We start from the raw sequence: 14,212 nt of genomic DNA on the forward strand, positions 1-14,212 counted from the left end.
TCAGACGCCCCCGTGCGCTTCCCCGCAGCCCCACGGTCACCACCACCCTGAAGAACCTCGGGGCGCTGTACCGGCGCCAGGGCAAGTTCGAGGCCGCGGAGACGCTGGAGGAAGCGGCCATGAGGTCCCGCAAACAGGTCGGTGAGAGGACCCCACGCCGGCTCCCCTGCCCGCGCTCGGGGGTGCACGATGCGCCTCTGTGACTGACGGAGACGCTGGGGGAGAACAGGAAGCCTGCAGTGTTTCAGTTCTCACAGATGAGATGGTATTTTATCAAACGTCAGGAGCGTGAGACCGCAAGCTCAGGCAGCAAAGGAAGAGCGCGGTCAGTCCGCTTCACCAACGGCAGAGGTGCTGGGCACCGCGGGGGGCGGCGCAGGGGACACCCGTGCGCCGACGCGGGTCTCGGGTCCAGAGTGCGCGGTGGCGGAAGGACCACGTGAGAACACGCCTGCGGAGTGGCTGACGCGCTGCCAGTGCACCCGGGAGGCGCCCGGCCTCCCATTCCTGCTGGGAGCGCGGCTTGACCTGGCGGCGAGGGGCTGCCTCACGCCCTGAGGGCGGCCGCCGGAGGCACCGGACAGAGCCAGGAGCCGGCGCCCCTGTGCTGCTGGTGGGCGGCCCGCCGGGCGGAGCCGAGCCCCACCCCAGGCCCACGCCCACGCCCGAGTGGACTGGACAGAGGCGCTCAAGACGGACGCCGCTGGCGCTCGTCCTTCGCGGGAGCTCGGCCGACAAGGTCGCCGTGAGCCTGAATCCGCAGGTTCTCCCGGGGAAGTGCAGCGTGAGGTCCCCACGAGCTGCGGTCACGTTGTCATCAGCTGACCAATTTGTGACCTTGTTCTGGGCGTGTTTCCGTTTAAAGACAGCACACTTAGCACACGCTGTTGGTTCCTTAGCCCGAATTCAAGGCCAGCAGCCCTGGGGCGCGGGCCTGAAGGAGGCCCCCCTGGCGCAGGGGCAGGCCCCTCTTGCGCTGGGAACACGGGGGCCCCGCCGCGGAGGCCGCCGGCGAGCGGGACGGCGGTGTGGAGGGACGGGCGGGACACCCGGTTTTAGGGCGAGGTGGCACAGGGCCTTGGCGGGGGCCCTCGCGGGCTGGGGGCGGAGCTGCAGGTGCACCTGGGCGAGCGGCCCGGGCGGCCGGAGCCAGCAGTGCTTGTGCACGTGTGTTGGAGGCGGTGGGGTCCCTGGCGGGCTGGATGGGGAAGCAGCCCGCGGGCCCCATGCAGCGTGTCCGCGAGGGAGGTGGGGCAGCGGCCGAGGCCTGCCTTGGGTCAGCAGAGAAGGCCAGTGACACCAATGTGCAGTCTGAAAAGGGAGCATGGAAGGGGACCTGGTCCTCCTCTAAGTGACCACATCCAGAGTGGGCGGCGTATCCAGGACGCAGGGCCAGCGGGGCTCGCGGCTCCCAGGGAGGACGGCGCAGGAGGTGCAGCTGCGGCGTTTGCACACGCCTGTGTGTGAGACCCAGGGCAGGAGCCCACGGGGACTGGGGCGAGTTGCCCCTCGGCTGCCAGGGGGACGGAAGTGACAGGAAGTGGCTGCTCTGTGTCAGGCCCCCTGCGCGTTCGCCCTGAAGGCCTGAGGTGCCTGCCGCCTGCGCCTCCTGCGATTGGAGGCTGGTGGTCCAAATGCTGTGCTGGGGACAGGGCGACCCGGGAGCCTGCAGCCACGTGTGTGCTTTGACCGTGTGAAGCGCCAGGGCATAGGCGGAGAAGGGCTCCAAACAGGGCACCCCCCCAGACCCCCGCCACACGCCATGCAGGCGGAAACCTTGGGGGGCCCAGCCCGTGGCCCCGCCCCCGGGCCCCTCACGCTGTTCCCGCACTCAGCGCACCTCTGCCTGCCACGTAAGGCCTGTCTCTGGTGCGTCCAGCGTGTGCGCCTCAGGGCCTCGCTGGGGCTCGGCCTTGTCCACTTAAATGGGGGGGCAGGGGGGCCCATCTCCGGGGCACGTGCCCGCCCTGGTGGGAGCCGGGCCTCGGTCGTTTCCTAGGGAAGCCGCTTGCGAGCAGGACCGCTGACATGGCCCCTCCCTCACCCAACTGCAGGGCCTGGACACAGCGCACAAGCAGCGCGTGGCCGAAGTGCTGGGCGACCCCGAGAGCTCGGAGAAGCGCCGGAGCCGGGAGAGCCTGACCGCGGACACGGTCAAGTACGAGAGCGGCCCGGACGGAGGGGAGGAAGTGAGTATGGGCGTAGAGTGGACCGGGGTAAGTACAGTGCGCGGCGCCGGCGCCCCCCAGCCCGTCCGCCCTGGGCTCCCTCTCTGCGGCTCGGCTCCAGCCAGGCTTTTCTGAGTCCTCGCCTCGTGCTCACGCTGTGTCCTGTCCGCTGTCCGACGTGGTCATTTCCTTCTGGGCTCCGCGGGGCGCGTCAGGCGCTGGCTGAGGGTCCTGGGGGTCGGGGCGGAGTCCGCGGTCGGGGTTCACGCTATCACCCACTAGTGTGGCAGACGACTAACCCGCTTTTTTAACCGACCGCTTTCCTCGCTGACTCCAGTGCCCTGATTTCATGGGCCAGGCTGCTGGCGCCTGCTAGGGCCCGGTGGGCGGGTCTGTGGGGAGGGCCGTCCGCGGGGGAGGGCGCTTGGGGTTGGTTTGGAAGCCGCAGGAGTGTACTTTAAGCCGTAGTTGTGCAGGTGTTTTGCCTAATAGTTCCAGGCTTTCTTGTCTATGTTTTTAAACCTGTTCCCTGGGGCCTCCTTCAGCTGTGGCAGTTGGGCGAAGATCAGCCTGCAGGGGAGGCATCTTGTTGAGGATGTTAGTGGCCAGAGTTTCAGGGAGGATGTTTTCCGGGCCGTCGGTCCGGTGGCGCGTTGCTGTTGTTTTTCCTTGGGCCAAGACAACCAGTCAGCATCTGCTGTGACCACCTGCCCTTGGGCCGCGGTCCCCACTCCTGTCCCCGCGGGCCTGGCATGCGCTATGCCCCTGGCGCCCTCAGCCGCCCTCAGCCGCCCGCCTCCCCTGAGGCTCTGCAGGGCCTCGCTCCCGGGACAGTGTTTCCCGGTCAGCCCGCCTGTGCCCCATGAGGGCGCACGGGCACTGACGCCTGTCCTCAGGACAGAGGCTTGGGAGGGCACGGTGCTCGCCTGTGGGGATGCCCAGGGCCCTCACTTCCCATTTCCTCCCTCCCTCTGCATGTGCCGTCCTGGGGGGCGGCGCTTGCTGGGCTGCAGACGCCTTCTAGCTGGATGTCGGAGCACTGTGGCTCTGTCCTGGACACAGTCCCTCTCTGGAGACAGGGCTCCGCCAGGGGCTCCGGAGCTCGCTGGGGGTGCGGGAGGAGCCCGCTCTGTGCGTGGGACTCAGGGAGAGCAGCAAGTAAACGGGGCCGCCCCCCATCCCCGAGGCCACCGCTCCGGCCCAGCCCACCGTCCCCTCACAGGAGGGCCTCGGCCCTCAGACTGGCCTCCTGGAGGCGTGACGGTTCCCAGGAGGTGAGGCCGAGCTCGCCAAAGCTGGACGCAGGCTTTGTTTCCAACCCGCATGCCATTCCTTACGAGAGGCAGCGAGGAGGGCATTTCTCAGTTCCACTGTGTTGAGGTGTGATCGCCTACAACCGGGAGCACGGTCTGAGGGCCCCACTTGCCAAGACGTGGACACGCCGCTGCCCCCTCCCATCCTCGGCCTGGCGGGGACGGCTCGCTCGCCGTCTTCGTGGGGGCGGATTTCCCGGGGGCTGCCCAGCCCAGGGCTAACCCCACTCCCATGTGCACGGGGGTGTCCTGGGTGGGTGCCGCCAGGGCAGGGTGCGGCCGGAAGCTGTGGGGCGGGGAGGCGTGGGGACCAGATCTTCACCGCCACGCGCAGATCCCACGGGTCACAGAGCGGCACCCACTTTCTCGCTGGTTTCCTGTGTTGTCCTAAGGACTTGTGACACATTTCTAGTGAGAAAATGCCACTTCAGTTCTATTTTGCACCTGGGTTCGGATGAGAGCTTAGCTTTTACGAAGAACTTCAGTGCTCTGTGCGAAGCCCGGAAGTCGCAGCCCCGGAGGGGCACTGTGGTCGCGGGCCCCTCCCCAGGGGGGGCGGGTGGGAGCCAGAGCCCGGCAAACCCTGCGCTGTTGCACTTGAAACCCAGGCAAGGCAGGCAGCGGACTGGCCAGCGAGGGGTGTGGAGGCTGCGATGCGGTTCCTGGCGCGGACGACGCGCCCGGGGCTCACTGCTGTCCTTGCCTGTCGGCGCTGTGAGCGCCGCACTCAGGGCTGTGGGACGGCCTCCCGCAGGCCTCGCACGCAGAGCCGGTGGACGGCGCTGGGGAGCCGCGCAGGCGCTGCGTCGAAGGGCTCCTTTCGGGTGAAGTTGGGCCCCCTGCGCTCCGTCCGGGTGGCCTCCAGAGGCCGCGTGCTGCCACTGAGCCCTGGGGGCGCCCCCCGCCCAGTTCTCTTCGTGGTCTTTCCACGCGGCACCTGTGTCTGAGAGCTACCAGCACATCGAGCTCTTCCCCAGGATTCCTGGGGAATGGGATGTACTGGTAATTAGAAACAGATCAACTTTTATTTAAAGGTTATATTAGGAAGGCAGCTGGAGTATACATAAAAAAGTTAAGAACAGCAGATGACCTGAAATCCCAGGTGGTAAGCACTGCTGTGTGTCTGTAGCCGATGCCGCAGGCCGTTCACCGCTGTTGGAAACCTGCTGCCGCTCCGGCCAGGCCGTGTTGATGCGCCGCAGGTGCCGGCGGCCAGGGAGCCACCCCAGCACCGGCCTGGGGGAAATTGGCAGGTTTGGGGCCCCTCTGGTATCACGGACTGGAAGCTGCTGCGCGTGAGGGCGGGTGGAGCCCTGCCCTGGCCCCAGGCACCGGGCGCGGCTGGGATGGGGGGGCGTGCGCCTCCGGGACCGCCCCCTGCTGAACACTGGGCGCTGCAGTGAGCGCACAAGTTTGAAATGAATGGCAGAGGTGTGCTATTTATGGAACCACGTTAATGTTGTAACAGTCTTTTTCTGAAGAGAAGCAAGAACTAATGTTTTCTTGTCCTCCCAGCATCCGTGGGGAGTTGGTAACAAGTTCTACTTTTCCATTTTAAAGATGAGAAAAATGAGGCTGGGGCTGGTTGAATGACCTGGCGAGTCGGACCGGGCGGGGCCCCACGCCCCGCGCCCGGGGCGCAGGCAGGGCCGCCGCGTCTCTGTCGGCCAGGGCCCAGGACGCCCGCCTGCTGGGCAGCCCTTTCTCTGCGGCGGGCTGGGCGTTGGGTCGTCGAGTGCGCGCTTAGGCTGTGCAGGCGGCGGTTTCCGAACGCTTCTGCGACGTCTGGCGCGTCCGTGTTTCAGGAGGAAGCCCTCCCTGACTTGAAGAGGCGCCCCCCCGCTCCGCCCCCCGCACAGGGCCATGAGGCAACCAGGTGAGGCCGTGGGTGAGCCACGCCCGAGCGGCCTCCCTGGGTGCTGCGGCGGCTCCTGAGGCGGCACCTCCTGCTGCGCGGTTGCCGGGAAGCCTCTTCCCAGCCGGCGTCAGGGAGGTCCCTGGCCCGGGCCGACTGGCGGAGGGGATCAGGGCGCCCGGCCAGGTGACGGGGGCGCGTCGGGCCCAGCGCGGTTCCCTGCGGGGCTGTGCAGGCCAGCGGCCACCCCGAGGCCGATGCCGCAGCCGCGCCGCGAGGCGGCGTGACCTGGAGCCGCTGGGAGCCGCGCGGCGCGGGCACAGGCTGCTGCCCGAGTCTCACCTGGGCTTCTCTCTCCGTTTCTGTCCGACAGGCCTAGCCGCCCGCGAGGCTCTGTCTCCTGCATGACGGCGGCGCCTGCGGCTCCCGCCTCCCTCCGTGCTGCCTGCGCGTCTAGCGACCTAGGACTCTGTCAGAGCCGCGCCTCTGTGACTGGCCCTTCCTCTCGGTGCTGCTGTCCTTTCGGGGGTTCCCTGTCTCTGTGTACACGTAGCTTTGCCAGATATGTACTTAGTAACAAATCTGTATCAATAAAAACCACGTACTGTGTAACATAGGAGCTTAAGAATTAAGAACGATGAGCAGCTCACGTCGGCGGAGGTGGTGGGACGTGTCCCGCGGGGCCGCTGCGGCGGCGTGACCGCGACCCCGACTCTCGCTAGGCCTGCGCGTAGGGCATGTGCCCCCGCTGTCCGCGGGCCCCACGCCCCAGGCCCCTCCAGTAGCACCCGCTGTGTAGTCTGTGTGTGAAAACTCGCAGTTCTGCTTCCCTCTACTAACCCTGCGTGTTGGTGACCTGTGTCTCTCTAACTTCTAATAAACTCGCTCCAGCTGCCCGGAGTCTTGGTGTCTGTCTGCTCTCAGCCGGCTACTCCTTCTGGGGAGCGCGGCGTCGCGCAGCTTCTCGGGGGGGCGGGCTGCTGGTCCCTCGCTGGGCGGGTCACTGGGAGAATCGAAGTCGCTGGAGCCCCGTCCTGCCCTGCGTGTTCGACCGTCACGCCGCCAGTGTGTCCTTGGTCACGTCTCAGTCGGCGGGAGGGGGGCACTCTTCCTCGCTTCTCAAAGGTGTCTGAGGGGTTTGGTTATTTGTACAGAGTAAGCACTTATTTAAACTTTCCAACCGCATTTGTAATCAATGTTGAATAAAAGTTTGCTAAAATGCACTGAAGAAACAGCACGTGTAAGTATCTTATCCCGACGGCTGTTCGAAGGAGCTGGCCTGTCAGACCCACGCACTTGGGCCCGTTTATTAAATGGGGAATTCAATTTCAGGGTCGGCCCTAGAAACTCCTTAATTGTCTTGAAAGGCTGTATGTTTTGTTTCAAAACAGCAGTGTAATTAATTTCATGTGGGGCTGTTACTTCAGTTTGAGCTTTTTCAGGGTCAGAGTTTCCATGATCGTTAGGTGGTTTTAATGGAACTTAAAATGGGTGGATTTTGATTTAACGTCGGCTCCCCACCATGGCCAGCGGGCCTTGCTGTGGGGTCCGGGTGCCCGCCGCCCCCGTGAGCCGGCCGAGCCTGTGTGCCCGCTGACGCTCAGCTCTGCCTGGGGTGGGAGGGAGGCCGCCTGCAGCGTCATGTCTGTCCCTGTCTCTTCCAGGACGGCATGGGGTCGCTGCGGCGCAGCGGCTCCTTCAGCAAACTCCGGGCCTCCATCCGGCGCAGCAGCGAGAAGCTGGTGAGGAAGCTGAAGGGCGGAAGCTCCCGGGAGGCCGAGCCCAAGGACCCCGGGTAACTCTCTGCCCCGCCCGCCGCCCTGTCTGACGGCCGCTCCTGCCCCCGCACCGGCGGCCACAGAGACGCCCCAGCTCGGGCCCTTGCCTCGGCCACGAGGGCTCCGTCGTCCCTGGGGCCTGTCCTCCCAGGGGAGGCCAGGCCCGGGGGCGCTTCCCGCTGAGAGGCCTCGGGGCTGTGGTCAGGGAAAGGCGGCACCTCGGGGTGCGGTGCCTGGTCAGGGAAAAGGACGTGAGCGTGTGCACCTGAGAGGTGCGTGACGTTGCCAAAACCCCGCGTCCGTTTAGCGCCCTTTAAAATAGTTTTAGTCCCACAAGATGGGAAGCTGGCTCCGGCGATGCTGGGGTCACGGAGGTCCTGCTGCAGAGGGGACAGTTTCCTGGGGCCCCGGGGCCCCACGGAGCTTCTCAGGGCGCTAGAGCAGCCCCCTCCGTGCGCCTGAGTGGTTTCCGTCGTCCGTCTTAGTCTTTTAAACAAGCACATGCAGGTTGTTGGAGGCACTCGGGTCTGAGTTCCTTGCTCCTAGGAGGCCTGTCGACGGTCGGGTCTCGGTGGTCGGGCTCAGTGCTGCTAGGTCGTTGCTGGTGGGGTGGCCCCCAGCGTTTGGATGCGTTTCTCACAGAAGCACGGCTTTTTCAGCCCCTCTGTGAAGCTCTAACTTTCAAAATGGCACCTACTTTTTATTGGTTGTGAAACTCGACTTTAAAAGTGGTTCTGTGTTCCGTTCTGTGGGCGAGAGGCCTCAGGCCTCAGGGCTGCGAGGCCGGTTCCTTGGGCAACATCCTGGGAGCGGGAGAGTCAGGCGCCCTTCTGGGTTTTAAGGTGCTGCAAGCTCAGTCCCCGCCTCGTCCGTTGGGGTCTCACCGGAGACCCGCCCCAGCCGGCCCCGCGCATGGCGCCCAGCCGCCCTCTGCTCGGGGGCGGCCGCCTGACGACGGGGCGGTGGGTTCCTGGGCGGGGCGTCGGCCGGCCGCTCAGGTTGCTCACAGGCCCTTTTCCGCAGCAGCAGGCTGTCCGCTGAGGAGGCCACCGGAGGGGCCCACGTGGTGTGGGGAGGTGATCTGGTCTCGTCCCGAGGCTGCACCCGTCCCGAAGGTGTGTGACGCCGAGTCCCACTCTGGCCTGGCGTCCTGTCACTGGGCCCTGCCGGCCCGGGGACAGCGCTTGGGCTTCCCTCTCGCCCTGCGGGGCCGAGGCGGGGCGCGTGTGCATGCCTCGCAGGGCGCGCCCCGCCCGGCCCGGGGCGGGGGAGCCGACCCCACGCTTGGAATACGCAGCGTTTTCCTGTGTGGTCTTGTTTGAGGTGATACCTGAACGAACTGTTTAACAACCTAAATGAAAATCGTCCGTACAGCTGAGCAGGCTTTGCAGGGAAAAGGGACAGTTGGCCCAGTGCTTTTCGAAGTTGGGCGTGTGGCGGCGTGTCCTGGGCTTCGAGGGCAGAGGCTGATGGGGCGGCTCTGGTGCCCGGGCAGGGCGGTCGCTCGCTGCAGTCAGGGACCGGGCTCGGGCAGCTCCGGGGGCAGCGCGTGCAGCCCGCGGGCGTGACCCCAGTGAGTGAGGTGCCGCTCAAGCTCCTGGGGTCCGGGGACGTCGGGGAGGGTCGGGGACAGGAGTCCGGTGGTGCTTCACTTGTCTTGGAGGGACCCAGGGTTTGAGGAGGGAGGGAGTGTGGCTTCCTTAGGAAAGGGTGACTGTCCAGGCAAGTGGGGGAGCTTGCAGACGCCACAGTGTGCGGTGGAATCCGGGTCTTGGACTTAATTCTCCCAGGAAGGCGCAGCGGGGAAGCGACGCGGTGGAAAATGGCGCCGTGTCCTCCCGCCGGAGTCGCAGTGGCCTGCGGGCCGGCACCGAAGGGCGGGGGCGAGAGCCGGGCGTCCGCTCAGCAGCCGGGACTCGTGTCTCCAGGAACAGCTGGGGCGGGCGCCGAGCAGCCGGAGGTGGGAGGCGTTTGCGGTCCAAGGCGCGACTGTGCTGGTCGCCGGGCCTGTGCGGTGTTATCCTTTGTCTTCCGGTTGTTCTAAGTACAAAAAAGTGCACTCGGAGCTCCAGCAGGGCCAGGGGCCGGGGCGCCGGGTGCTGGCCCTGGCGTGGACATTCGGGGCGTGCGCTTTGCTCGGGGGCACATGTTTCCTTGCCCCTGGTGGGGTTCACCCAGCGAGAGCGCCGCGCCTGCTGTGGACACACGGCCGCGCCCCGGCTCTGGCCCTCTCGCCTCAGCCTGGTCGCACCAGCCCTTCAGCTGAGGCTCCGGCCTCACGGCCGCGCCCTCAGGTCGCTTCCGAGGCTGCGTGGCGTTCAGACTTGGAGTTGCAGATCCTGTCGTAAACGCTGGCACAGCGGCCCGGGGTTTGGTTTTATGAGCTTTAAAAGCTAAGGTGACCTTCTGTTGGACGGCATATGTGAGGGCAGTAAGCAGTTAATTATACGGTTGTAATTTAAATTTAGGTTGTAGGTAATTTGCAGGGTATTTCGTCAAGTATTTTAAACGTATCAATGGGAAAAAAAATTATATGTAAGAGTCATAAAACTTGTTTTAAATTTTGATTTGTAAGCAGAGAAATAGTAACTTCAGAATTTATTTTACTAATGAAAAAAGTTTTTTCTTACCTTTAATGTAGAAAAATACATAAAGCACAGAACACACTCATGCATTTGGTCTCCCCAGCGAGTTTTGGGTGTGTCCGCCCCTCTTTAAAAGGTGCGCTCAGGGTGGTGTGTCTCACATGGGCCTGCCGGCTCCCTTCCTGAAACCCACCGGGGGAGGCCCCGGGCTCCGGGACCCGCCGCGGCAGAGCCTCTCGGCTCCAGTGGGAGCAGGTTCCAAAAAGCGAGACCGCACGGCACGGGAGCATGTACGCGGTGTTCTGGGGCAGCTCTGTTGGCCAGAAGACAGAGAAACCGCTCTTCCCTGCTGAGCACTGCGCACCAACCTGGGACGTGCGCGGCGCGGTCGGCGGGGAGGTCCCTGTCCCAGTGAGAGGGAGGCGCCCCAGCAGCCCCAGGCCTTGGGTGGCTTTGCTGTGTTCCTGCTCCTGGCTGACCGTGTGCTGACGTTTGTCCTTGCATGTCCATGTCCTGGGTGCAGCATGAAGCGTGCCAGCTCTCTGAACGTCCTAAACGTGGGCGGCAAGGCGGCCGGAGACCATTTCCAAGTAAGGAGCCCGGCCCCTCCCGCCCCTGACTCCCTGGGCCAGGCGGGCGGGCGGCTGCAGGCCCTCGCGGGCCCTCCGCCCCGTGTCCCCACACGCGTGCTGCCTGTACAGACAGGCACTGCGGCGACATCTAGTCTGCGGTAACTTGGCTGGGGATTACGAGAATGTTTACGGCATCAGCGTTCTCAGTAAATTAATCAATGACTTTGAAAACCAGTCTGATTGACTTAATTAAAAACAAAATATTCTGATAATGTAATTTCAAAACTTAGCCAATCATTTATTTGTATTGTTAATTTGTATAATTTTAGCCTCTAATGAGTTTATAACTAATTACTGTCTCGTTAAGCTGTTGTTCAGTGTCTTCAAACCATTTAAAACTTTACTAACGTGACTGACCTACTGTCACTGACGCTGTGGCCGTGAGCACTTGGTCCCCATTGTGCATGAACCTGCCACCTTCACGCGGGAGACTGTGGGCATCTGTTCTCCATCGGAAACGGCCTTTTTGTTTCTTCTGTCCGGTGTGGCTGTGGGGCACAGTCAGGCCGCCGCCCGCCTGGCGCTGCGTCCCGGGCGTGCCGAGCGCCTGGGAGGGCTGCACCCGGGGGAGGGGCCGGCACGGCGGCGGGAGGCGCGGGCTCTGCCTCACGCCGCGCCGTCGAGAGCGGGGAGCTGTGGGCTCCGGGTGGCGGTGGACACAGCCCGGCCCTCCTGGGCCCCCTGGTCGCACCTGTGCGGTTGAGCGTTGGACGCGCGTGTGGCTGTCACCGTTAGAGTCGAGACCGCTCGAGATTGGACGTGCTGGTTAAGTATAATTTTTCCATTTGTTTTCTCACGCAGGAACGAAATAATTGTCTAGCAGACTCGAGAGCCGTGAGTGCCAGCCACACGGACCTGGCCCACTGCGGGCCGAGGCCCAGCTAGCTGAGCCCCGCGTCCCCGGCGCCCGGGGCGAGGCCCCGCCCGCTCCCTTCTCTGGGGGCGACCTCCCCCACCGCAGAGGTCCGCCCGACTCTGTTGCGTGGTCTGCAGGCCTCGTGGCCGAGCGCTGCTGAAGCACGACCGTGCGGCTCGCCGGGCGTGGCGGCCCAGGGCGCACACAGGGCCCGGCAGCGCTTCAGCTTGGACTCAGCCGCCACTCACGGACACGTGCACTTTCTGCATGACTCAAAGTCTAACTTAAGTTCAGTGTCATTAATGCGATACTTAACAGGCTGTAGGGGAATCTGGAACCTTAAACTCCATCCTTGGAGAGTAGGCGCCCAGCGGCCTGGGGCAGGAATGCTGGGGTGCAGGGGGAGAGGGTGGCGGGAGGAGTCCCTCGGGTGTGCTCCAGCGTGGGGCCCCCCCGCCCCCCTGGGCTCCCACGTCCACCCGTGGAGCCCTGGCCTGTGTGCCACGCCCACGGAGCCGTGCGCTTCATTTCCGAAAAAGCTCTTCTTGTCCAGTTAAGTAACGCAGGATGGGTTTTGGCAGGAACATTTTTGCATCAACCCCAGGGCCTGCTCCTCACGGGAACCTGCAGGCCCAGCCAGCAGGTGAAGGAAACAGTAAGCAGATGATGGATTGATTCCAGATGACCACGTCTGGTGTGCGTACAAAGGGGCACATGCCCGCCGGGAGCTCGGAGTCACTCTAGGCTGGAGGGCTCTGACACGCTGAGCGTCCTCGCGAAGGCCCCCAGGTGGGAGGTACTTCCCTCTAATGCAGGGACACAGCGGTGTCCCAGCAGGGCTGGCTTTTGTCTTTCCCTGAGGGATTTGGCTCAGGGGAGAGGGGGCGGGGAGCTCTCCGAGGTCCGCTCTGTGGTGCCTTGGAGGCCACGAGGGGACCTGGGGCTTCGTCACAGCAAGGCTGGACTTGAAACTTCTTCAGAAGCTCCGCACGGTTTAGTGGCGTTCCCTCGTGGCGCAGGCTTCTTGCTGGTGACAGTGCACTTTGGTCCCGGGGGGCTGGCCTCAGTTCTCCGGCTCCCCGCAGCCCAGCTGGTGGCTGCATGCACTTGGCTCCTGACTCGTTAGATCTCGCACGTTGGGATGGGGGCTGACTTTCCCAGTCACAGAGTCTCCGTGGGTCGTAAGAAACTGCGGAAGGAGCAGTCAAGTGCCTGCAGGACCAGCGGCTCGGAAGCCCACCTGGGGAGGTGTGGTGGGGGCGCTGCCCCGGGGCGGGGGGGGGGGGGGGGGGGGGACTGGACCAGGAGCGTCCCTGGGCCGCCTCAGCTCCGCTCAGCACCTGCTCCCCCACGGCCGCAGGGCTGGCTCTGAAACCCACCGTCCCCCTGGGGGCTGATTCCTCGGGGCGGGGGCCCTGAACAGAACTGAACTGAGCGGCTGGCGGCCCCGACTGTGTGGACCCTTCCCAGGGCCCCTCAGAGTCGTGGTGCCCCTGTAAGTTGTGCTGAGCGTTCAGGGGGTGAGGTGGAGGGTCTGAAGCTGTTGCGACAGCCTCTGCGTCCAGGGGGCCTGCGCGGGTGTCGGCAGCCTCTGATTTCTGGTTTGTCCAGAAGCGGAGAAGGGCTGCTCTAACGTCCTGCAGGCCCGGCTGCCCGCCCCCTGCTCCTGCCGGGTGCGCAGCGCTTCCCGTTGCTGGTGAGGGCGCCTCGGGGGAGCCAGGCTGTCGTGAGCCCTGGTGGGGACTCGTGGGCGTGGAGAGGCCGACTCTCCCCGAGGCAGGGGGCGGCGGGCCCCCAGCCCGCCTTTGGCCAACCTCAGAGCACTGGATGGGCTCAGGCGGGTCCTCTCTGGGACAAAGGAGCTGCTGGGGACACCCCATAATGAGTCGGCGCTTCTAGTGAGATGCAAGTGTCGCCGGCCTGTGGCTCAGAGCAGAACTGTCCTGACCTCATGGGGTGTCCCTGCATAGCACGTCCGTGGCTGCCTCACGACGTGTCGTGTTCATGCTTGGGAGCCTGCTCAGGCCACCAGCGCCCCCCATGCGGGCAGGCGACCTGTGCGCACACCGTTTTCAAGGAGCACCAGCCGTGCGGGGGGAGCGTGGTTTCTGCGGCTCAGTGCCGGTCCCTGGCGGGACAGCTGGCGTGGGGCACGCGTGCCTCAGGAACTGGGGGCTCCTGGCGGGTCTGCGCGGGGCGGGCGGGAGCGGGGGACCCAGCACCGGATCGTCTGTCACGTGTCTGTTGTCCTGGCGCCCTGGTTTCTTCTCATTTGTGTCAACTCAATTAGAAAACCACTTGAAAATGTTTATATTTAATTACAAAAATAAAGTGTCTTCTCTCCTGCCACAAAGTCCCCTGTGCTTCTGCAGAAAGGCTCTTTGCAAAGCCCCTGCCCTTCCCTTGTTGACACCAGCCATTCCCAACCTTGGTGGGGCCACAGGCCACTCTGAAAACGTGACAGGAGCTACAGGTGGACCGTCCTAGGAAAGCCCCCAGCAGCAGGCCTGCCCCAGAGCTGGCACCGCCCAGGGTCAGCTGCGCCCGTTTGAGGAGGGCGGCCGAGTCCCTCAGCTCTGGTCCCTCCTATGCTCTGGTCGCCAGGGCGACACAGGGTCCCACACGCGGGCGGCCGCCTGGCCTGGAGCAGGTCACCAGTGGAGGGTCAGGGGCCACGGCCGCACGTGCTCACATGTGTATCTGTCTGAGGCCCCCGCCCCGGGCCAGGCAGCACGGGAGCCCCGGACAGCGCCGGGGAGAGGGCGGGTGTGCACTCTGCCCACACACAGAGCGGCCACGTCCTCTGGGCTGGGCCTCGGGGCCCGCGACCCGAGGCTCCAAGTCCGCCAAGCTGGTAACCCAGGTGCTGGCAGGAGGTCCGCTTCCATCCGGGAGCCCCTCGGGGGCCTGCAGGTGGCCCTGTCCGGTGTCCAACCACGTCCTGGTCAGGGCTCCTGCCCCGCTGAGGCCGGGCTTGGGGAGGCACGGAGGACGGGCTGGGATGCAGCTCTTTTTAAAACGAGGT

General features: G+C 64.7%; 1 protein-coding gene across 8 annotated transcripts in view; it reads left to right on the forward strand.

Moving 5' to 3' along the window:
• KLC1 (kinesin light chain 1) overlaps positions 1-14,212 on the forward strand; it is a 41,582-nt gene that overhangs the window by 25,394 nt on the left and 1,976 nt on the right. For 2 of the 8 annotated variants that reach the window (XM_054567757.1, XM_054567756.1), the window contains exons 12-16: positions 29-137; positions 2,055-2,216; positions 7,001-7,131; positions 10,223-10,289; positions 11,133-12,426. In XM_054567757.1, coding sequence (XP_054423732.1) covers positions 29-137; positions 2,055-2,216; positions 7,001-7,131; positions 10,223-10,289; positions 11,133-11,216 — 553 coding nt within the window. In that variant the 3' untranslated portion in view covers positions 11,217-12,426. Of the gene's footprint in view, positions 1-28; positions 138-2,054; positions 2,217-5,709; positions 6,245-7,000; positions 7,132-10,222; positions 10,290-11,132; positions 12,427-14,212 lie in introns of those variants that run through there. The other 6 variants (XM_054567758.1, XM_054567761.1, XM_054567762.1 and 3 more) reach the window with 6 other exon arrangements.

The sequence above is a fragment of the Pteronotus mesoamericanus genome, unplaced genomic scaffold (genome assembly GCF_021234165.1).
Source record: "Pteronotus mesoamericanus isolate MK-2021 breed Mesoamerican mustached bat unplaced genomic scaffold, CSHL_Meso_final contig_192, whole genome shotgun sequence".
Taxonomy (NCBI): Eukaryota; Metazoa; Chordata; class Mammalia; order Chiroptera; family Mormoopidae; genus Pteronotus; species Pteronotus mesoamericanus.